The sequence below is a fragment of the Hibiscus syriacus genome, unplaced genomic scaffold (assembly GCF_006381635.1).
Source record: "Hibiscus syriacus cultivar Baekdansim isolate YM2019G1 unplaced genomic scaffold, ASM638163v2 tig00110674_pilon, whole genome shotgun sequence".
NCBI lineage: Eukaryota > Viridiplantae > Streptophyta > Magnoliopsida > Malvales > Malvaceae > Hibiscus > Hibiscus syriacus.
This window is the reverse complement of record NW_024062819.1, coordinates 670,915-695,782: the sequence shown is the minus strand read 5'-3', so window position 1 is coordinate 695,782 and position 24,868 is coordinate 670,915. Positions and strand designations below refer to the sequence as shown.

Below are 24,868 nucleotides of genomic sequence, written 5' to 3'. Positions count from 1 at the left end.
AGAGTTTTTATAAGTACATGAATCAGGATTAATAGATCAGTTAATCAGATGTTAGATGGTTATAAAAATCACTTTTTAAATTTTACAACTAAAATTTACATTTTATTTAGGCTTAATACACTTTTAAGTGCCTAAAATATATCTTAAATTAACTTTTGGTGCCTAAAAATTTTTTCGTTAAAAATAGGTGTCTAACGTTACAACCGTTAACATTTTAGGTGTTCGGGCTATAACTACTATTAAATTTGGCCGTTAAGTGATACACGTAATGCATATAAAATTTTAGGACTTTTTATTTTTAAAAAATTAATATTATAATTATAAAAAACCAAAATTTTCTCAAGTCTTAAAAAAATCCAAAACTTTGAAAAACCTAATTTTAATCCATATACCCACGTCGATCGCCGCCCTTTGCCGTCGCCGTTACTATTGACGGACTTAATCCCAACCGCATTACCACCGACTTAATCCCAACCGCATCTCCACCTGGTGAACAATCACCAATGAACCTTAAATCGCGATTTAAACCCAACAATGGCAAAGAAAATGAGGATTTTGCGTGACTCCACATGGCTCGACGATGCAATAGACGACAAAGAAAGTAACGGGTGAAAAAGGAGATGGCAATGACAATGTTGGCGTCGGTGACTGTCGGTGGCAAGGGATAAATAATGGTTAGGGTTGGGATTTAAGGATGATTTTAGGGATTTGTCTTCTTTTTTTTTTTTGTAAATTTAGATAAATTAGGTTTTTTTGTAAATTTTTTAATTTTTGAAATTACCAGAATGTGTCACTTAACAACTAAATTTAACGGCGGTTATGATCTAGGCACCTAAAATGATAATGGTTGTAACATTAGGCACCTATTTCTAACCAAAATTCTTTATAAACCAAAAATCAATTTAAAGTATAGTTTACGCACTTAAAATTGTATTAACCCTTCTATTTAATATTTTTATAAATTACTAACTTCTAATATATATTAAACGCATTTTCATAAAAATTAATATAATATACAACCTTAAGTAAAATATGAGTCGAACAATACCTATCAACGCACGTTACCTTCTACTCTTCAAGCTCAACAGGATATATAAAAGCTCTGAAATGCTGTAGACATTATACACATAATATATGGGTTAATATTTACTATAAAAAAAAATCAAATGACGTTTAGAAATACATATTGGTAGTGTATCATTCTACGCAAGTTGTAAAACCCTTTAGGAGTTTACTAATTCTTGGAATGCAATGGACCTTAATAAGTCGATATAATTACCAGTTACTATATATGTTATGGTCCGCACATTGATCTTCAGAATTCTCAGCCATTCCTAAAAAACAAAATCAACCACATAAAATTGCATAAATATGAAGTATTTCCCCGTTGTATTAATGTCTCCTCCACCTACAGATTATGATAGAAACTAGAAAGATAAAGCTATATATATATATATAGAGAGAGAGAGAGAAGTGGTATATAAGAGAAATATGTGAAATTAATCACCTACATAGTATTTATTTATGCAACATCATCAAGGTAGCATTAGCCCTCACTGAATATCTGAATGAGTAACATTTAGGTTTCGATTTTCTTTACATACCTTTATTTATATGTATCTTATGCGTACATATATTATACTAGCAAGAAAATGATTTCTTTTATAGAGAAAATACCATGGGACTGTGATGAATCTACCGCGACTAAGGCTCCCAGCTGGTCGATGGAAGACTAGGGTTTGTCAAATACTGTCCGGCACCGGATAAGGTTGATAAGGACGACGACGAAGGCATGGATGTGACGATGTTATCGATATTGTACTCCACCTGCATCTCGTGTGCGTAGTTCGAATCCGCGGAACCAGGCACCGGGAAACAGGAGGAGAGTCTCGAGACGAGTGGGTTGATGTTGTTCTCTAGCGAAACCGACGTATGTGGGATGTTGCAGATCATGTTACCTTCGAGGATTGTCTGAGAAGGAGCCATTAAGGAGTTTTCGTCGTAGCCGTTGTTCGGATTCATAAGCTTGTCGCCAACGAAGACGTCATCTTGATTTCGCTGATCATCGAGGTCTAGTTGAGGTGCAAAAGGCAATGTCCATGAAGCGTCGAAGGAAGGTGCGCTCGAAGGCGGCGGCAGCGGCAGTGGTGGGAGCATAGGGAAATGATGGTTGACCAAATCGACGTCAAAGCTACTCGAGTTCGGCTTGAAATCGGAATGGTGATGAACGAAACTTTGTAGCAGTGGAGCTGTGGGGGAAGAAAGATAGAGCCGGTCTTGTTGAGCACTGAGAATCAAATTAGGGTTTCCATTTAGAGAGATGAAACCAGCATCCGCTTCCTCCGAAGGGTTTGAATTATGAACATCAGCAGCAAAAGAGGCCAAATTGGGAACATTTTCATGGGAGATGAGCTTTTTCTTGATACTCGAATTCCAAAAGTTCTTCACTTCATTATCTGTTCTTCCCGGTAAATGCTTCGCTATTTGTGCCCATCTGTTCAAAACCGATGATCACATTGAAAAAATAATCAAAACCCCATACATATACATACACACGCATATACATATACATATACGTAGTTGGAGAACCTATTGCCAAGAATACTATGGAGTTCAATGATGAGAGCTGCTTCCTGTGGAGAGAAACTCCCACGTTTTAGATCAGGTCTCAGATAATTTATCCATCTTAATCTGCAACTCTTTCCACATCTTTGAAGGTCTGTACTATCAATCAAATCAACACAAAACAAAAAGAACAAGGAATCAAACGTAGTAGTAGTTCTGCAAAAAACCAGAAAGGGATAGAAAAATCCAATGTAATTTAGATCATAAAACAACAGAAAAAGAAAAAAGAAATGTACAAAACCTGCAAGTTTTGGGACTGAGCTCCAGCATCCATGGCCATAGGTTGTAATGTAGTTGATGAGCTTCTCATCTTCCTCGGGTGACCACAATCCTCTCTTCACCTTCTGCTTGTTACAACATGAATGGTGACCCATTTCTTCTTCCTCCTTATCCTACACAGAAAATATCAGAGGGAAAAACCCTAGAAATTTGAACAAGTTCTGAAGAAGAAGAAGAGAGTGTGATCTGAGGAATCTTATGAATAAGATTACTACTGGGGGTAGTTTGAATTTAATGTAGTGGACTGTACCAATGGTGGACCAGTTAGGGTTTGCGGGCAAAAGGCTAAAATCTGCAGTGTCAACCTGTGGGAATTGTATGGCTTATAATGGGGCTAACCATGTACACGTGGCACGAAGCAGTTGTGTGGGACCCATTTGTTTTCCCAAGAGGTCCCACTTTAGACTCATCGACTCAACTCATAGTATTAAATTACTACTGCAACACAGAGTAACAATAGTATCGTAACATTTTATCAGATCATTGCGATACCATAACATAAAATTACGGTTATTTAAAAAAAACAAAATATACTATAATGTCCGTAATATCTACAACCACGATATTATAACAATCGTGACCACAATCACAATTACAACCGTAATCTAGTACTATGCATCGACTTAAGGGTGGTCAAACAAAGCCTATACATTGGCTGATGCAAAAATATTCTGACTTCTGATCTGAACTTTTGGATGTTACAATATTGATGGTGTTTGATAATGATGATGAGGTCAGCTGATCTGACGGTTGTGATTGTGTTAATGTGATTTTCTTTTGTGGGTCACCATTGGATCAGTGAAAGAGTAAAGAGACGAGAATCCCGCCATGGATGCTTAGTTATTCTCTGCTAAAAGTGGATTTTAACTGTTGGGAAAATGGAGCATCGTTTTCACATATGTATTCAAGCTGTTATTATTACCATTTTACCTTCTTCTTTTTCTTTTGTTCCTTTGAGAAACATTTTTCTGTTGAAAACTTTTGGGGTACAAAAGTAAATGAACTTTTTTTTTTCAGATACAAAATCATGCAATGTTGGAAAAGACTTTGTTAAATTAATTTTTTTTGTCTTCAATCACAGAAACATAATTTTCAAAAAATTATTAATTGAATTAAGACTCTACCAGTTGGTTGTTTAAATGTTTTTAAATGTCATATTTTTATATAATTATTGATATATAATAAATTGATCAATTAATTTAAATAAAAATTATAAAAAATCATAACAGATATAATCTTATCAAATATAACTTATTTAATTATAACGTTAAAATTTAAATCTCTACTGTATAACTTATTCTTAATCAAGTAGCAGTTGATTTTAAATATTATATTGTAATATAATATAAACGTAAAGAAGCATGCTTCATATTGAAATTCCAATGCTTTTATTGTTATATATTGATTTTAAAATTAATATAAAATAAAAATATTAAATTTTATTTTATGTTTTAATTATGATATTAAATTATTAATTTATTAACATTCGGGTGACAACTTGATATTAATGTAAAAACTAAAATTATATATATTTTTATTTAATCTCATTATCTTTTTCATTCATTTTCAATTATCATAAAATATTATCATTTTTCGACACCTTTTACGGATATCTTGTACATAAATTAACTTATCTCATTATCATTTACCAATCTTACTCTGAATGACAACCAATGATAAGAGATGATTGATCCAATGAATTTTTATAAAAAAAAATTGAGAACATATGGGAACAAGAGACAGCCATTTTTATCCTAATTAAAATATAATTTGAATTTAGTATTAAAATAAATATATAACCTAAAATTTAATGATTAATGATGTAATTTATCTAGGTATTAATTAAAAGCGTTGTGGGTTGATATCATTATAAATTTTGAGGAAGGGGTGAGTTATCCCAACTTAAACATATGTGAACATTTAGCAATAGGCTGGTTTATGTTGAAAATAGTAAAAACCCTAGCTGCTCTTTCTCTCTCCCCTTTTTTTCTTTTGAGTTTGTACTATTTTAATACATCAGATTAATTTTTTTTTTATTTTGATTAGTTGGTGGTGGTATCGGTTTTGATGTTGATTGTCGATCGTTAATTTTTTTTTATTTCTTTTTAAATTTTTTAATAAGTATAATTATGTCTTTGTCGCACGTTTTTTTATTTTCTTTCTCGGTCATTTGGTCATTCTTTTATTTATGTTTTCTCAAGGTTAGATTTGACGACGCCACAACTGATCTAGATGACACTTATTTGTAATCATGTTGATCTTCTCTGCTATAAACGCTCAAATTGAATTTGAATGCACGATTTTATGTTCGTGGATAGTTTGTTACGACGCTCGACTCTTATTTGCTGTTCTCAGTGGTATTTCAATAACTTAATTTCATTTTATGATTTGTTTGTTGATGCAGTCATATCTATTAATATTTATTTTTTGTTCGAGTCTTTAACATTCTCCATGTGTGTTCTATATATGAACTAAAGTGATTAGTTTCAATGTTATAGGAAAATGTTCAAATTCCCTTATTGTAATTTTCAATATTTTCACTTTTTAATAATATTAGCGGCTTCTATTAAAAAACAATAGTCCGATCTATAAAACTCTTTAATTATCATTCTTATTTTAATTTACTGTAGTATTTTTAATTTTTTTAAAATCTAGATAAATATTTGAAATTATTTATTTAAAGATTTTTAATCATTTAATAATGAATATTGATACTCTTGGCAGTTACGATGCTTGAACCATAACACCAAGTTGATTTATACAAATTTTTATTGCTTTTAAAAAATAAGTTTTTAAATAGCGTGTATTTATATATACTATTATCTTTTTAGCTTAACTTTTAAAACTTTAGCTAATATATTCGAATAATATTACATGTATAAATCAACTCAAAATTGTATCGATGACAATTGAACTAGTACCCAGTAGATCATTTATTATTATTTTATTAAGGTTTAATGTGAAAGTAAGTGTTTAAACTATATCTTAAATTAACTTTAAGCGTATAAAGAACTTTTCGTTAAAAGTAGGTATTTAACATTTTCTCCATTACATTTTTAATTACATATCATTAAAAAACTGTTAAGTGATACATGTCACGTTTATATGTTTTCTTATTTTTAAAAAATAAATATATTTTTTTTAATAAAAAAAGCCTTCATTTTTGTTAAAAAAATATCAGTTGTCCCCCTGACATCCTCTTCTTCCTTCCCCCTTCCACATCGACAGTGGTGATCGTTGACGACAATATTGACAATGTCGACCAACTAAATCCCTTACCTCTTAAATTTAAGGTTAGGGTTATGGTTAAGTATTTAGATGTTTTGGTGTTTAGGGATTTTAGGTAAAGAAAAAAGTAATTACCCGTCAATGGGCGGCGATGATAGTTGGGTGGCCTTTCGACGACGGAGATGGTGGTCGGAGATGGCCAATGACAACGGTAAATGAGTTTGGAATTAAAGATTTTAGGGTTTTGGGTTATTTTGTAATTTTAAAGAAATTTATTTTTTTAGAAATAAATTATAATTTTATGTTTTATATTTTAAAATATTTTTTTTAAAATTTTATAAACTTAACAAGTGTCACTTAATAGTAAAATTTAACTATGGAGACCTAATAGTGCAATTTTATAAATGTTAGGCACATATTTTTAACAAAAAAAAATCTTCAAACACCTAAAACTAATATATAGTTTAGGCACTTATATTTATATTACCCCTTTCATTAATTACTCACGTTGATCATAATTAAAAGCAACTCAAAGCAATGGAAGACAGCTACAACATAATGAATTTTTAATTATTCTTGAGGGACCATGTTGTTATATGGTATAATTAGAGCATAAATTTCAGAATCTCTTTCAACCCCAAGGAAGCTAAGCTTAATTAATTGCCATGAATTGAAGTCAATTGGATGGCCATATTATTTCTTTAGCCAACCCTACCATAGTGCGTCATTAAATCTATAATAATTTCATAAGGAAAATGATTTTTTTTATAGAAGCAACTAATTTTATTTAAAATAGGAAATGTCTAAAATTACAATAAAGATTTACAATCACAATCGTAAATTAAGCATATAATTAGAAAATTTTCCTATAATCATTAAAACAAAACTAACAACCTAAGATCCCATAAGGAATATACAAGGAACCAAGAAACTCGGACAAAGATAGATGCAAACAAATCTAACTGTATCGGCAAACGAACCACAAAGGAGATCAAGCTATTAAAAGACCACCGATAAATCGTAAATTTGACTCGAACGACGTGAAAAGCTATCCACGAATATAATCGAGTATCCAAATCCAATCCGAAGGTCCAAAATATGGAAGATCAACAAGATATCATATAAGCACTATCTTGATCAGTCATGACGATGTCAAATCAAATCTTAGAAGAAAAAAAAAAGATAAATGACAACGACCAAACAACCAAAAAAACATGTCAAAAGCATAAGAAAACGTGTCATAAAGGCAGATGAAAACATACCATATATACAGACTCATTGAAAATCAAAAAACAAAATAAAATAGAGATACAATATAAAAAGGAAAAGAACAATAAAGAATATCGACAGTCGACAACCAACATGAAAATTAGTATCATTGTCGATCAATAAAGACGAACAAAAAGAAGAAGAAATGAGCGACACATTAAAGAAAGAAAACTAGGTTTTTTATTAACGAGAGAATCCCTCTTTAACAGGAAAATGATTTTTTTTATTTAAAAGATCAAATCATTCTTTTAATATTAGAAAGCTCAAATCTTAAATATGTATAAGACCATACAAACAATGCGTCATTAGAAATCAAATTAAAACTAAACCTAAAATAAATATCATCATCAATCAAGGAAAGAGTCCAAAGGTGGTATGATTGGACTGGGGTCACCTAGTACCTTGAAGGATCGAGGACTTAGTGAGTGTGTCTATTAGGTAAAATTTTATATTAGAGGATGAATTTATAAAATTTTAAGTAGATAAAAGTAAATTATTTATAGAAAATAAAAAAAATTATATTATATATAAATTCAAAATTTTCAAAAGACGATCACATCGTCATCCTCTCACTCTCCGTCTTATATATATTGTAGTATAAGATATTAGGAACACTAGTTAATGAAAATATAGACAAAGGCTAAATGATAATTACAACAAGAAAATTGATCACAAGGCATACCTTTTGCAAGTAAAATCCCATTTCTTAGAAACATTCCCTAAAAATATATATTTTATTTTTAAAAAAATAATAAAATTATATTTTAATATTGAAAAAAATTGTGTAATTTGGTTCTGCACCCAAAAAAAATTCTTAACTTCACTCTATAAATCACATGCGATGTTTATTTCTATTACCAACACCATTTTCTTCTATTTTTTTATTTGATTTTCTTTTCAATCTACATCAATGAAGGACAATAAAAAACTTGTTTTCTTTATTTAAATATAAAAGTTAATTATCACGTCTATTCTTTCAACTTAACCGGGTTCAGATAATTAAAAAACTGAACTTTCTTTTCTCTTTTCCACCTTCTTAAAAAAAATAGTACGGATCAAACAACTTCGATGGTAATTTTTTTTGGAGGTCTCAGGTTCGAACACCAAGAGTACCAGGAGTGTGACTGTTCAATGTCAAATTATTGATAATTATCTTTAAATAGAAATGATTTTTGTACTTATCCCAAATTAATAATAATAAAAAAGAAATATTATATCATTAGTCACTAATTTATTATTATTATTATATTTTAATCATCATATTAATTTTTATATAAACCCGTGGGACATTAAAAAATTAATAATAATGATACGATAATTTATTTTTAATGTTTTCACCTTATCATGTAATTTTTTATATTGTCATTAGAAGTGAAGGGGAGTGTTGATCTATAAACCCCTTGCCAAGGCTGCTTAGCCACTAAACTAGACAAAAAAATGTATTTAAAATATTGTCATAATTAGTATTTAATTAAATTGTGCTTCAAAATTGAAGAACAAGAATTATTTTGCACTTCATTTGGGATTAAAAAATATTAAATAAGCACTTATTTTTAAAAAAAAATAATATTAAATTATTCTAAAAAATAAATTTATAATATTTATCTAAGATAAAATATGGATTTTAAATTATTAAAAAATTAATAATCGAGTGAATTTGTTAGTAAATATATCATTAGAAAAATAATATTTTTCTAAAAAAATTTAATTAAAATAGAGGACGGAAGTCATTAGTAGACTTATATGTATATAATACACACACATATATAGATTCATATTTATTTATAAATTGAAAAACATTGAATGTATAAATATATTTGATTTCATATTCTCTTATATAACATACCGATGACAATGTTAATAAAGTTAAATTTAATTAATACTTTTTTTATCTAATTTCTAAATTTGAACGTAAAAATGCATTAAATTTGTGTATTTAGGAAGTGTGATTATCAAGATAAAAAATAATTAATAAATATGGGTCGACGAGGAGAATGTATGTATGTAGATGAAAACAATACAAAATTTTAGTGGCGTTTGTATAAAAACGTCACTAAAATACGAGTTTTTAGCGGCATTTACATAAAAAGGTCACTAAAGTAGAGTTTATGCTTAAAACGCCACGATATGCATAAAATTAGTGGTGTTTCTATCAAAATACCGTGAAATTTATCATTTTGTGGCGTTTGTTCTGAAAACGCCACAATAACAATAAAGTTATCAGTGTTTATTCAAAAAAACGTAGTTAAAATTGCCGCTATAAACCCATTTTGATGTAGTATATGTGCTAAATGAATACTATCATTAATTAATAATTGTCATTCCTCTTAATAGGAAAGTCCCAACCACATCACACAAACTTTTTAGGGCAAGGTGTCTTTCTTTCTTTCTTTTTTGGTTACAAGGTTTCTTTCTTTCATCAAGTTATATACTTCTAGATAACTATTTGATAAGTCGGTGATGATTTTTTTTTTTAATTTTGTAAGCGATTTTTAATCAATCAATATGTATTTTATTTATGAATTAAAATATTAATTGAAGACATGTGACAATAAATTAAAACTACTCATAAAAATTAAAAAAAATTGCACTAATACATCGAATAATAATTAGATATATGTATATAAATGGGAAAATAGATACACCCTCTCTACCCTCTTTGGAAGGTAAATTCTGATTGATTTTCCATTAAAATATGAGAACCCCCCATCTCAGAATTAATCACGTACATTTCTTCACGTACAATACTCGAAATAGAATCTCAACAATCCATCTATAACAGTGCATGTCACGTTACTTTTACTGGTGTTCAAAAGTTTGATACGAGTCAACTCCAAATATAACCATAACTCGTACGATTATCGAAAGTTAGGAATTTCAAACAAAAATAAACATTTTTCTCATTTTGATCACTGGCGTCCGAAATCAGTTGAATGGGAACTTAAGCTAAATTGCACTCCTTTAGGCCAACATTTGAGAGCCACCAGATAATGATGGAGGGTATAAATATACTAAATTTGTTGTCATCTTTCAAATGATCAACATAATTCAAATTTATTACGAATTTGGCTACAATTATACTACGGCCACAACCTTAATTACAATACTTAATTTTCGTTTTAGGCTTATAATTAGCATTCATCGATGTTGATATATAATATGCTGAGACGTCAACATTTCGGCTAATTGTAATATGAATTATGAGTGAAAGTAACAGCTTATCTAACATTAATTAACTAGGATGAGTCTAAACATGTTTCACAAGGAGGAATAGACAAAGCAGTTTCATGCACAAGTAGGGGTTGGTCCAAAAAAGGGGTGAGTCTAGGCTTATTTCGATATCATCTACTCATATTCGTTTTACAGTTCGTGCTCGATATCCATGATTGTCCCTTCTAGTAATATCGTCTCTAAGATTCGAATCCGAATTCTCTCTTCGAGAATACAAACCCTACAACTTATGTTTGCTTATGAAAGAAAGAAAGAAAAAAAAGTAAAGAAATTAAGAATATGATGCTTGTGATAGAAGAAAAAGGGGGAATGGTGAGTCTTGGCTTATATCGGTATCTCATATCCATGTCTGTTTTACTGTTTATGCTCAATGTTCGTTATTGACCCTTGTAATAATACGAATTTGAATTTTCTCTTTGAGAATACAAAATTTACCATTTGTGTTTGCTTATGAAAGAAAAAGCAAAGAAATTAAGAACGGAATAATGCTTGTGATGGAAGAAAAGGGCCAAAGGAGATTCTTGATTTAATTGTTGCATGTGCAACAGTTAATAGCCTTAGCCTCGTTTGCTTTATTTGTTGGGAAAACTTTGATTTATTTTTATTTTTATTTTCCTTTGAACTCACTGAGCCATCAAAACAAAGCACACTGGAATGACTATGTAATTCTTTGTCCTTTCTTTCATGCTTTTTGGCACGAGTCTTTCTTCATTCAATATTAAAGGATTATTACATTTTAACTTCGACCCCCTTAAAAACGGGTTTTTGGCCTTCGTATTCGAACTAAAATGGCCTACGGTGTTAACTATTTGAACTAACTAATGACATTATAAAAGTAAAGTGTTTAAATTATATCGAATTAAAAGTGTAAGGACTAAATCTCGAATTACAACATAGTTGAGGGGCCGTAGAATCATAATTTGACCTAAATAAGTTTAGAAGGTTAGGGGACTTTAGAGAGATACCAATATCCTAGTCCATACTAAAAATGCCCCAAAACCCATTAGAAAAGGAGTGTGAATCTTTAGAGTAAATTATAAACTTGTCAACTAAATTTAACTCTTCTTCTTTGTTGTATTCTATTTTTTTCCCTTTCAACATTTCTTTTTTTTTTCACTAATAAAACTAATTGTTCTTCAAATGGACTAAAATTACCCTATAAATAGATAGAAGAAGACTCTAAATTAATGAAAATAATAGGACTCTTTCCCTTAAATATGGCAAGATAAAGTGTGATCAACTTAGCTAATTTGTTCATAAATAACAACTCGACTAGTCCTACATAAAAGTTGGCGAAGATGAGAGTTTCCAAAATGTCAAAAAGATTCTTTTTTTATAACCATCGGTATCCGATCTATTGATCGATTAATCCGGATTAAGTACTGCAAAGACAAGGACAACCCTCTTAACTCAATTTGCTTCATTCGCAATCGCCAGAATTCAAACCCTTGACATTGCTTAAGGGATCTAATGTCTCATCCCATTAGACCAACTGATTGTTGGTAAAAATAAAACTCTTTTTTGCCTATTTAAAAGTTAATCTTTTTTAAAAAAAAACCTATCATCTTTAAAGTTCAAACATAATTATCGTATCCGGAAGAAACATCATTTGTCATTGCATACAACACTAGTTGAAAAATATATATTTAAAACTATTTTTTGTCCTCCAGTTTCAAGGCTTTGTCTTGATTAATCTGGACCAACTCGAGTCGCGCACCTGACTTTAGTGGGTGAGTCTCTCCGGGATTTTCTGTATACACAAAACTCAAACCTAAGACATTGTTTAAGCGATATCAAAATGTTTGCACTTAAACCAATCCCGTCGATATATTTAAAACTATTTTCACTCTTAAAAGATAACAACGAACATAATAAAAGTTTCATGTTATAACATTAATTAACATGTAATGTGGGCAATTATGCAAGAAAAATAGAAGGCTATTAAGACCCCACCAGCCCCCATAATGCCTTCCTTCTCTTCATGGCAACCCCCATGAAAGAAAGCCCACTTCTTTACTCAAATTTGAAGAAACCTAATTTCCCTTTTACCTTTTCCCTTTTGTTTTTTCCTTCTATTTTCGTATATGTAACTTGAGACGTGTTGGATCATGTGATTTAAGATTATTTTAATGTTTTTATTCAATTTTAAATATAAAGAAAATAATAATTCTTAGACAAAATTGTATGTATTCCAACTATCGCGCAAACATTTATCACTTTTATGATCTAAATTCGATCTGGTTTTTTTTTATTTTATGTATCTTTTATAATAGTATATGAAAAAAATGGGGTAAACAGGTCATATGTTTTAAGTCATAAGAGAAAGGGGAGAGATGGAGGTGATGTTTATGGTCCTATTGAAAATGAGCGTGAATAACGGACCATGGTTTTCACATGTATATTAAGCTTGCAACTTGAAAGCAAATCACTTTTATTTTCTTTCAATGATACAATTATTAAGTCTTTTAAGCTAATATTTAACAGATATTTTATCTAAATATATCATAAGGATATTTTAAGCTCTTGGGTTAGGTTCAAGCAGCTACGTCTGCAGAGTGTGTATATATTGTGATTCATGAAGTCTAATGATAAATCTATGTACGGGAATAAACGTAGAATTTTATATTAGAGGTGTGTAATTTTAAAAGATATTTATTAAAAATATCGGTGTGCGAGATGAGATCAATAACAAAAAGACATAAAGAAAACATATAAATGATATGATAATTAATTTTTTTAAAATCATTTTACCAACACTTCTCTTGGTTGATTTCTGTGTTCGTGTATAAACTATTTTGTTCTTAAAGTTGGTAGCTTTAATTTATTTTCTTTCATTAAAATAGAATAAAGTTGATAGCTTTTATTGATTGGGAATCAATTAGATTGGTTGAAAATATGTTTCAAAATCAGTGGTGACATCTTGACTGAAATATTAGAATAAAGTTGGTTGCTTTTAAGTTGTTAGCTTTTGAACATGGTCGGAACTTTCCAACCTTCGCCGGTGTCATTGGAATTTGGAGCTTATCTAAAGTGTTGCCTTTTTTGACTGAAATACTCCATCAGTACACAGTTATGATCGGATCACCAATTGAATCCATCAAATCACAAGATATTAATTCAATCTCTAAAAAGAAAAGACAATTACAATATGTACCCAAAAACAGTGCATGAGAACATGTTTCATGCTTGTGTGTTGGTGTGTGGTAATAACAACAAGAGCTGCAGTATACGTTAAGAAAAATTCTTAATCATTTTATGATGAGCGTTTGTATATTCTTATAAACGTTGTTTTTAAATTTAAAATATAAAAAAATAACAATAATTTTTGAATCATTAAGATCGTATGATTCGAGTTTGAGAAGGTGAATGTAATATATCAATGACCCTAATGGGCACTCCAATGGCATGTTGACCCTTAAAGGTCCATGGATCACACTATGCTGGACACAAATTAATAAATTCTGGTCCGATTGTGTAGCAAAATATCATGTGAACTTCTGGGTTTTTTGACCCATTAGGCCCCAGGTTCCGTGTTTCAATGGTGAAGCCCATCCTTCCACGTCATCAGCAAAATCTAACAATCAAAGACGGCGCTAGTAGATAAACATGAAAAGTTCCCGAACTCAAAACTAATTCATTTCCTGTTTTGAAACATTGTGAGATCAAATGTCCGAACCAAAACATAATCCAACAGAGACTCCCTCAGGTACTATGATCTGGTCTTAATTTCTTCTTCTCTTTGCCTGATTGTTGGACTTTGCCAAAATTATGTGAATTTATACTTATGTTCTGTAAAGATTCATCCTTTTTTAGGAAAAGATGAGTTCTTTTTCTGTTGGAAAAAATCTTAGCTTTCTGGGGTTTTTTATTGTAAATATTCAATATGTTTCTTGCATGATTAGGGTTGTTCATTCTAGCTTTGGAGCTAATCTGAACTGACAATTTGATATATATATATATTTGTTGTTAATTTTGTCATGGAAGGAAAAGGTGTTAAAGCACCTAATGTGTTTGAGAGAGCTAAGGAAGAAATTCAAGCACTAGTTCACCACGACGATGGTGAAAAGCCACACCATCACAGAGAAACGCATGGAAGGAGCGACGATATCGACGAGAACACCGCCGTCGATGAAGTTAAAGCCCCTAATGTGTTTGAAAGAGTGAAGGAAGAAGTGGAGGCCATTGTTGGAGCAATTCATCCCAAGAAGGAATCTAAGGATCATAGTCATCTTCATCGATACACGAGGTGTGTTTAGTGTTCGACTTCGAGGGTCGTATCGAATTAAGTTAGATTTATAATCTCTGTATGATGTTCCATTGCCTTTAATTTACTCGTTCGAATGAGATGATATGAGATATTCCTTTGTTTGCATTGCGGAATCTGATTGTTGTGCTTGACAATCACTCGATTGTGTCCCCTTGGAAATGCTTTATCTTGGTGTTGCTTGATTGTTCTTTGACAGTGCCCATTTGGTTCAATTATATGTACCAATTAACTTATTGTCTGAGTAAAAAAATTGCATATGTAGTTGAAACCTTAGTAGATTTCTCGACCCCTGATCTCATGAGACCTTCGTTACGGTCTCGCATTCATGGTTGTTCCACTCTACCTACCTACCCCACCCATTAAACTGGTTAGGGTGCGTAAAACAGGACAGACAGTCGAAGAATCGCTTCTATACCACATGACAGTCGTTACCTTCTCTTAAAAGACATGTCGGAGTGTCTTATGAAATAGTTGCTTATTGTCTTGTTGGGTGGGATGTTACAAGTTGTCTTCGTCTTGATTGTATCATATTTATGTTGTATTTATAATCGTGTTATCTATTCACCTTATAATTGTATTTAAAAGGTTTATATTTTCTAAATTTTTCATATGTTGTTAACGAGTGTGGCACAAGTGATTCGGATTTAGGAATTTAAGTTTGTAAGATTAAATTCGAATCTTACCACTATTACTCTTAGTGAAAAATCTGTAAATTCCTATGTAAATTCCAATTGGGTTTTAGATATACTCTTGCCCTTGACTTGGGAGCCACCCTTACCTAAATTTTTTGTAAAAAAAAATTCCATAGGTTTAAAATTAATTTTATGTAGATTAAAGCCGAGCATACTTACAATTTTCTCTTGAAAGAGTAATTTTTTTATAAAAAAAAATCTATATTTACTTAAAATATAATATCAAATTTGTCCCTTTAACGGTTTATTGATTTTTTAATTTATCCATGAAAAAATTAAACGAAATTTCTTAGTAATTTTTTTTTATTTCAATGGTTTTTTTATTTGGTTTAAAGTAGTTTGAAGATTTGTTTCTATCAATCGGTCGACCTAATTGCTGTTTATTTAGATTTCTAAAAATTTATATTTGATTACGTAAATTGAATTTGAAATTTTGTAAAAAAATAAATTGATATTGAATATCTTGTTATCTTAACTAGAAGATAATCATGTTTTACGTGTAGCTAATTTTCTGGTACCCAAATTTTATAAGATGGAATACGAGTTAATTGTTTTGGTACTTGAAAAATCAGTAAAGGATAATGAGAATCGAGGGTGGCATGTGCTACTTAACAGAGAAATAGATAAATTATTTCTATATTACATCATTGCAGCTGTGAAAAGTAACGTCTGTATCATCGTGTCGATTTTGAGTGAATGGTATAATATTATAATTGGCTTTAAACCGAAAATTAGTGTTAAAAATGAATTGATTTAAAATTTAGTGATAACATTGATATTAAATCTAAAATTTAGGAATATCTGGAATAGTTTACCCAGTAAAGAAACCTTAAAATTTTCAACTAGAATAGAACACTTGAACAGAAATATAAATAAAAAGCAGTGCCGGTGAGTAAATTAAAGAAAGGCTTAATATCAAAATAAGTGGCCAAATTATACCACCTTTCCCAAATAGGTGCATAAACTAATTTTCGTCTCATCCAGGTGCCTAACGTTACAAACGTTACCCATTTAGGTGTCCGGACCGTCAACGGCGTTAATTTCTTGCATTAAGTGACATGTGTCACAATCTGATAAATTTGAACTTTATTTTTAAAAAAATATTATGATATTTATAAAAAACTAATTTTCCTTATATTATAAAATAGACCAAAAATTACAATTTCAAGCCTTAATCAGCCGTCGCCGCCTTCTTTTCAGCCACGACCACCGCCACCGACATAGTCCCTACCATCATCATACTCATGTAATGTTGTATTTTCCTTCGATTAGCCGTCGAAATCGCATGGGATTGCGATTTTAATCCTAGGGTTTGAGCGGTTTAAAATGTTGATTCGTCGTCGATTGGTCACAATTTCATGGGGCTTTTGGTTTGCGGGGGAGCGGAGGTCAGGGGTAAGAATCGTCGACACCAAAAGGCGGCAGCCGACATATGTTTAGGGGTTGAAATGAAGGTTTTCAAAGTATTGAGTTTATTTCAAATTTTGTGTTTTCTATTTTTTAAAAAATATATAATTTTACATTTTTAATTTTAAATAAAATTTTTAAAATTATCAGGTTGTGACATGTGTCATTTAAGGGAAAATTAACACCGTTGTCGGCCCAAACACCTAATGAGTAACGTTTGTAACGTTAGGTACCTAGATGAGATGAAAATTAATTTAGGCACCTATTTGAAAAAATAAACATAGTTGGACACTTATTTTGATATTAATCCTTAAAGAAAACCAAAACTTATTTATAGAAGTCAGCAATGGCATGAGACATAGAAATGATCACATGATGCAGTCTTAATATACAAATAAAAAAAAGGTGTTACCGGTTTTGTTAATATTTAAATAATAAAATTGATAAAAAATTATCGGAAACATTATTATTTCTATCAGTTTTGTTATTATTGGACGCTTTACCGGATTTGGTAAAGCTTTACCGGATTTGGTAAAGCGCTACCGGTTTTGTTATTTTTTCTACCGATTTTGTTATTATTGGGTACATTTATCGAAACGTTAAAAAATTAATGTTTTAGATAAAAATAATAATGATATAGGTAATTTTTTTTACCGTAGAACTTTCTTATGAGACACGAGATTGACGTGATTGCTTCAAAGATAGAAACTTTTCTCTCTTTGACGTCTAAAATTCTGTCCACTATCGAGATTTACTCCATTAATTATAGGGTAAGTTACGCATCTAACATCTAAAGTATTAATTTTGATTTGTTTTAAAATTTTTACTTTTTTAAAATTATATTTAAAATTTAATTTAATTTAATTTTTATTTTAATATTTATGTTTAAAATCTAATGTTGATTTTTAATTTTTTTTGAAAATTTAGATATTAAAATAATCAGTTTTAGTATTAAACATGTTAAGTTTTTAACAATAAGGTATCAAAATAAAATAAAAACTAAGGGTGTGTTTGGTTCTGGGTATGTGAGATTACCAGGGGAATGAAATCCTCATTCCCCGTTTGTTGACCAGTAATCCTATTCCCGATAATCTTTTATTCTCAACAATGGATTTTTTGATTATATTACCGGAAATGTGATTACTCATTCTTTTAGGCATTGTTGGATTACCGATGTTTTTGACTAAAATGCCCTTAAATTTTTTTCTTCAAAAATATCATTCTTCTATCGTTGAAAAATAAAAATTCTACGAAGGTTAAATTACAAATTTATCCTTAAACTATTTTAGTTTACAAAAAAATCTATAATTAAAATTTTATATGAAATTCAGGGGTTAAAATAAAAATTTACCCTTTCATGAAACCTATTTATCTTTTCAATTTTGTAAAACAATTATATAAATTTTATGAATTTAAAAATTTTAAAGAAAATTTATAAATTAATTATAGTAATATTATAGTAGAATTCAACTTGTTAAAAAATAAATATATAATAAAGACAATTTGATAAAATATACATTCTAATAATTTTTTATTTCTTTAACAAAACAATGTAATCTTACCTCCCTACTAAACCAACCAAACACAAAATACAATATTTTTAGTAATTATATTCCCCGATAATCTTTTGTTACTATTGGTAATCTTACATTCTGTGAAATAAACGCACCCTAAAAGTTAAGTGTACTTTTGGAAAAAAAAATTAAAAATTTAGTTATTAAAATTGATAATATTAAATATTAATAATTTATACTTAATTATAATTAACAAAAATGTAAATTAAGTAAACGAAATCTTCCCCTTCCTTATGTGATCAGCAAAAATATTTGGCTACTCCTTTTGGAACGGCTCTATTACAAATGGAGTTGCTTGTTCCTTTTCCCGTATTGAAGATGAACTTGCTTCCAGATTCAAGGTACCTCTTTTTTCATTTCCTTTTTCTTTATTTTTTTCCCCTTTTAGAATTGTTGCTTCGGGGTTAAGTTTTTAAAGGTTTCCTTTTATTATGGGTTAAATATCAATGAATTTCAAAGCTTTAGCAGCGCCATTGTCTCCTTTGTTCTTTCATTTCTGTTTTCATGAGCTATTTGTTTGAATATTTGAGGTGAAAAGTGAAACTGGGTATGTGATTTTCCCCCCAACGATATAAATTTGATATTTTTACGTAGGGAATGGCCGTATTGTTCGTGTGCGCGTGTGCGTGTGTGTGTATTTCTGTTAACAGTTTCTTAGGATCTGTTTTTTGAAAGGTCAAATTTGTAAGCTTTCGTCAATGTGTTTTTGTTCTCACTGTTGTCTTAAGTAAATATATTTTCTTAGAAAATATCATATGTACTTTAAATATAACATTTTTTCCTGAATGTTTGTGCTTTTAGAAGTTTGTTTTATTTTCAATTTGTTAATGTTAGTCCTGTACTGATGTTTGATTTGCATTTGTGTTTGTGAATTCAGGATTTAAAGCTTGGAACCAGTGAATACTAGATTTGGGGACCCTTTGTTTGGCACTTGTCTACTGTTTTTTTCTTGAAAGGTTGATTCTCAGAGATGACACGGGTTGGGATTCGAGCAAAGCTCAGGCTGAGTAATCTATATACATTCACATGTCTTAGGCCTAGAGCTACTGAAGAAGGGGCACATTCTTTTGACGGACCTGGATACTCCAGAATTGTGCTTTGCAACCAACCTCTTATGCACAATAAAAAACCTTTTAAGTATCGATCAAATCATGTATCCACGACCAAGTACAATGTTTTCACTTTCTTACCAAAGGCTTTGTATGAACAATTCCACCGAGTTGCCAATTTGTATTTCCTTGGAGCTGCAATTGTTTCTTTTTCACCACTCTCGCCATTTACTGCTGAGAGCATGGTTGCTCCCTTGGTCTTTGTTGTAGGGCTTAGCATGGCAAAGGAAGCTTTAGAGGATTGGCAAAGGTTTATGCAAGATATAAAGGTTAATAATCGGAAGGTAAAATTTCATAAGGGGGAAGGTGTTTTTGGTAATAGGTCATGGAAGAAGCTTCGGGTTGGAGATGTGGTGAAAGTGGAGAAAGATCAGTTTTTTCCGGCAGATTTGCTACTTCTGTCATCAAGTTATGAGGATGGAATTTGCTACGTTGAGACTATGAATTTAGATGGTGAGACAAACTTGAAGGTGAAGAGAGCTTTGGAGGTTACATTACCTTTGAATGAGGATGAGGCTTTCAAGAACTTCACAGGAACAATTAAATGTGAAGATCCCAACCCTAGCCTTTACACCTTCATTGGTAATTTTGAATACAGTGATGAGGTTTATGCCCTTGACCCTAGCCAAATTCTTCTTAGAGATTCAAAGCTGCGTAATACAGCTTTTGTCTATGGAATTGTGATTTTCACCGGTCATGATAGCAAAGTCATGAAGAATGCTACAAAGACCCCTTCAAAAAGGAGCAAAATAGAAAGGAAAATGGATTATATAATATATGTTCTTTTCAGCATCCTCCTGATGATCTCATTTATCAGCTCTATTGGTTTTGCAGTGAAAACAAAGTTTGAGATGCCACACTGGTGGTATCTGCAGCCTAAGAATACGGATGATTATTATAATCCTAAAAGGCCAGTATTATCAGGGATTGGCCATCTTATAACTGCTCTCATACTTTATGGGTATTTAATACCTATATCGCTTTATGTTTCAATTGAGGTGGTGAAGGTTTTGCAAGCAACTTTTATTAATAAGGACATACACATGTATGATGAAGAAACTGGGAATCCTGCTCAAGCACGGACATCAAATTTAAATGAGGAGTTGGGCCAGGTAGATACAATCCTTTCAGATAAAACGGGCACTTTGACCTGCAATCAAATGGATTTTCTCAAATGTTCCATTGCCGGTACTGCATACGGTGTGCGCTCTAGTGAAGTTGAAATTGCTGCAGCACAGCAGATGGCTACTGACCTTGAGGATCAAGATGTAGAAAGATCCACTGATTTCAGGCAGAAGGGAAAGCAACTAGAAATTGAACTCGAAAGTGTTATTTCAAAGGATGAAATGGTTCTTAAACCTCCCATAAAAGGGTTTAGCTTTCAGGACAGCTGCCTAATGGAAGGGAACTGGTTGAACGAGCCTAATGCAGATGCCATCATGTTATTTTTTCGAATATTAGCAATTTGTCACACTGCTGTACCTGAGCTGAATGAAGAAACCGGCAGTTATACGTATGAATCAGAGTCACCTGATGAAGGAGCCTTTCTTGTTGCAGCCAGAGAATTTGGTTTTGAGTTTTTTAAAAGAACTCAATCAAGTGTGTTTGTCCATGAAAGATATTCAGCTTCAGGGCAAGCAACTGACAGGTGGGTAAACCAATTCACAATATTTGTGCTCTTTGCTAATCTCTCCTGAATTCCTATGTTTTAGCGTCTTAATGGTCCTCTGGGGCATCTTGTAGGGAGTTCAAAATTCTAAATATGTTGGAATTTACTAGCAAAAGAAAGCGAATGACAGTAATTGTAAGGAATGAAGAGGGGCAGATTCTTCTTCTGTGTAAAGGTGCTGACAGGTTAGTCTCTCTGTAGCCCCGATGACTTGTTCAAGGTAGTAATAGATGCACAAGGTACCCTACACCAGTTTGTATCTTTAATGGGGTGATGATTTGTGTTTGGCTGATTTATCATTACTCTGTTTGGTGCAGTGTTATTTTTGACAGACTATCAAAGAATGGAAGATTGTATGAGGAAGATACCACTAGGCATTTGAATGAGTATGCAGAAGCTGGATTGCGAACATTGGCACTGGCCTATAAAAAGCTTGGGGAGTCTGAGTACTCTGCTTGGAACGATGACTTTCAGAAAGCAAAAACTTCAGTTGGGGCAGATAGAGAGAGAATGCTTGAAAATGTTGCAGAGATGATGGAGAGGGATTTGATTCTTATTGGTGCTACTGCTGTGGAAGACAAATTGCAAAAGGGAGTACGTGTTATTCCTGCTTGCTTTCTCTAAGAAACTTATTTTTTTGGTTTACATCAACCAGATTCATCTTCTCTTTGTTTCAGGTACCCCAATGTATAGATAAACTTGCTCAGGCTGGTCTGAAGATCTGGGTTTTGACAGGGGACAAGACGGAAACTGCTGTAAATATTGGGTCCGTCTCTTTCCATTCAATATTGAACTTTCTTTTAACTCTTCTAATCAGAACCTGAAATTGTATTTTTCAGTTGATAGATGCAGTATGAAAGCAATTTAGAAAAGTTTCTTTTTGTGATGCAGATATGCTTGCAGTCTTCTTAGGCAAGGCATGAAGCAGGTCTGTATTACAGCCATTAATTCAGATGCTAGAGAGGTATGTAATATGTATTTCTTTCTCTTGAAAGACAAAAAATTTTCTTCAGGAAATTGTTTTTATCAATGTCAGACTTCCACTTTTCGTTATTGTTTAGGTAGTTAAGGAGGACATACTGTCGCAAATAACCAAAGCTTCGCAAATGATCAAACTCGAAAAAGATTCACATGCTGCATTTGCGTTGATCGTTGATGGAAAGACTCTTGCATTTGCCTTGGACGATGATATGAAAAGGCACTTCTTATTCTTAGCTGTTCAGTGTGCGTCTGTCATATGCTGTCGTGTGTCTCCTAAGCAGAAGGCACTAGTAAGATATCTTTTTCCTTCCCTCCCAGTCTGTTTCTAATCTTTTACAGAATCAAATCAGATTATATGCTTGATGGTAGAGATCTTATCATATCTTATCTTTATTTAGTAAATTTATTTGGTACCAGGTAACAAGATTAGTAAAAGAAGGAACTGGGAAAACCACCTTAGCTATTGGTGATGGCGCAAATGATGTCGGAATGATTAAAGAAGCTGACATTGGAGTTGGCATCAGTGGCGTGGAAGGTATGCAGGTTGGTAACATATCTCACTCTTCTTACAGTTGCAAAACATTCGTGTAACGCTAGTAGCAAATGAATCTTTTACGTAGTATCATATTAAGGATATTTATATTTGTGAATTCGAAGTAGTCAAAATTTTGAGCTTCATCATTCTCGTCAGTTGCACTTCTGTTCAGTTAGTAATAGATGTGAACCATAGCTGTTTATTTGCTTCCATCCGTATTGGGAGATAAAGTTATTGTTAGAGTTCTTTGGACTGTTCTTATATATGTTTAGCAGCAATGACTTGCTAAAATGTTCGGCATTTGGATGTCAACTGCTGATAAATGTTTTCTTCCCTATCTTGTTAGATATATTTAATGATTTTTATTTAAGTATTATACTTAGGTTTTAGCTGTTTTTCTCTATTACATGATGCTTTTTAAGACGATTTATTTTTGCATGTTAGTGAATTACCTAAATCGTCCCATTTTTGCAGGCTGTAATGGCCAGCGACTTCTCCATTGCCCAATTCCGTTTCTTGGAAAGACTTCTTGTTGTCCATGGACACTGGTGTTATAAGAGGATCGCGCAGATGGTAATCATGAGGGATTACCTGCATTTTTCATTTTATTGCACTCTTTATGCTTGGTCGACCTCTAATTCCGTACCATTTTGACCTTCAGGTTTGCTATTTCTTCTACAAGAACATAGCATTCGGCCTCACTCTCTTCTACTTTGAGGCATTTGCAGGATTTTCTGGACAATCAGTTTACGTTGATTGGTACATGTTATTATTCAATGTTGTTCTTACATCATTGCCCGTAATCTCACTAGGAGCTTTTGAGCAAGATGTCTCCTCTGAGATCTGCTTACAGGTAAGTCTGTAAAACAATTTTCTTATTAACAAAATTTATCCAAGCTACGAGGGACTTTATTATAAGACATTTTGTATGCCTATCTGTGTTGCAGTTTCCTGCATTATATAAGCAAGGACCTAAAAATTTGTTTTTCGACTGGTATAAGATACTCGGGTGGATTGGGAATGGTCTTTATTCCTCTCTCATTGTTTTCTTCCTCAATATTTTCATCTTCTACGATCAAGCTTTCTGTGCTGGAGGTCAGACTGCCGATATGGATGCCTTGGGGACAACAATGTTCACTTGCATCATTTGGGCGCTCAATTGCCAGATTGCGTTTACGATGAGCCACTTCACATGGATCCAATACCTATTCATATGGGGCAGCATCATCATGTGGTATTTGTTTCTCTTTGTTTATGGCATGCTATCACCGACTACATCTGGTAACGTCTACCAACTTCTAGTGGAAGTTCTCGCTCCTGCACCCAGCTATTGGATGGCCACCCTCTTAGTAACCATCACTTGTAACCTCCCGTACTTGGCCCATATATCTTACCAAAGATGTTTCCACCCATTGGATCATCATATCATCCAAGAGATCAAGTATTACAAGAAAGACGTCGAGGATCAACGCATGTGGAGTAGGGAGCGATCAAAGGCAAGAGAAAAGACCATGATCGGGTTCACAGCAAGGGTAGATGCAAAGATCAGGCAGTTAAAAGTGAAGTTGCAAAGAAAGCATCTGTCTTCTGAAATTCATGGTCCGGCCCCTTCATCATAACAACACACATTCAGTCTAGTTTTCATTTTGAAGTATGTTTATGGTTTTTTCTTTTCTGGCCATTCGCATCATCACTTTTCTTGCCTCCTTTATATTATCGGTTAATTATTTATTAGTTATTTACACAAATGTAGCAGCTGTGACCTGTGGAAGTAGTCGGAAGAAACGTCCGATCATTGTTTAAGACTTGCATTTTCTTGGCTTGTTGATGCAACTCTTGTACAATGTAGAATGTTGAAACTTTGTACATGTATAGGAAAAAAACTAGGATTTGAAGCAACTCCAATCTTTTCCGTTTTCCAAGCGTCATGATCCGAATGAGTGTTAGATGTGAGTACGTGTCTAAAAGACAAACGGTAATGCCAGTTCGACCTCCGGTTCAT

At 32.0% G+C, this 24,868-nt stretch overlaps 3 protein-coding genes across 4 annotated transcripts; 2 read left to right on the top strand and 1 right to left on the bottom strand.

Moving 5' to 3' along the window:
• Positions 1-1,663: 1,663 nt before the first annotated feature.
• On the bottom strand, positions 1,664-3,005 carry LOC120137504 (transcription factor MYB26-like). Its single transcript, XM_039153239.1, has 3 exons — positions 2,867-3,005; positions 2,590-2,719; positions 1,664-2,494 (listed from the first exon to the last, which is right to left on the bottom strand). Exons 1-3 carry the CDS (start codon positions 2,997-2,999, stop codon positions 1,705-1,707), a joined length of 1,053 nt encoding a protein of 350 aa, XP_039009170.1. The 5' UTR covers positions 3,000-3,005; the 3' UTR covers positions 1,664-1,704.
• Positions 3,006-14,245: 11,240 nt separating this feature from the next.
• On the top strand, positions 14,246-15,075 carry LOC120137547. Of its 2 annotated transcripts, none has more exons than XM_039153276.1 (2): positions 14,246-14,338; positions 14,617-15,075. In XM_039153276.1, the coding sequence occupies exons 1-2, from the start codon at positions 14,299-14,301 to the stop codon at positions 14,886-14,888; spliced, it is 312 nt and encodes a 103-aa protein (XP_039009207.1). In that variant the 5' UTR covers positions 14,246-14,298; the 3' UTR covers positions 14,889-15,075. The 2 variants fall into 2 exon arrangements, with proteins under 2 accessions (XP_039009207.1, XP_039009208.1); XM_039153277.1 differs by having other exon boundaries at positions 14,257-14,338; positions 14,623-15,075.
• A 3,973-nt stretch (positions 15,076-19,048) lies between these two features.
• Positions 19,049-24,761, top strand: LOC120137544 (probable phospholipid-transporting ATPase 4). The gene is made up of 10 exons (XM_039153273.1): positions 19,049-19,119; positions 19,450-21,329; positions 21,425-21,535; positions 21,668-21,944; positions 22,028-22,116; positions 22,242-22,314; positions 22,412-22,621; positions 22,749-22,874; positions 23,528-23,719; positions 23,814-24,761. The coding sequence occupies exons 2-10, from the start codon at positions 19,543-19,545 to the stop codon at positions 24,483-24,485; spliced, it is 3,537 nt and encodes a 1,178-aa protein (XP_039009204.1). The 5' UTR covers positions 19,049-19,119; positions 19,450-19,542; the 3' UTR covers positions 24,486-24,761.
• Positions 24,762-24,868: the final 107 nt, after the last annotated feature.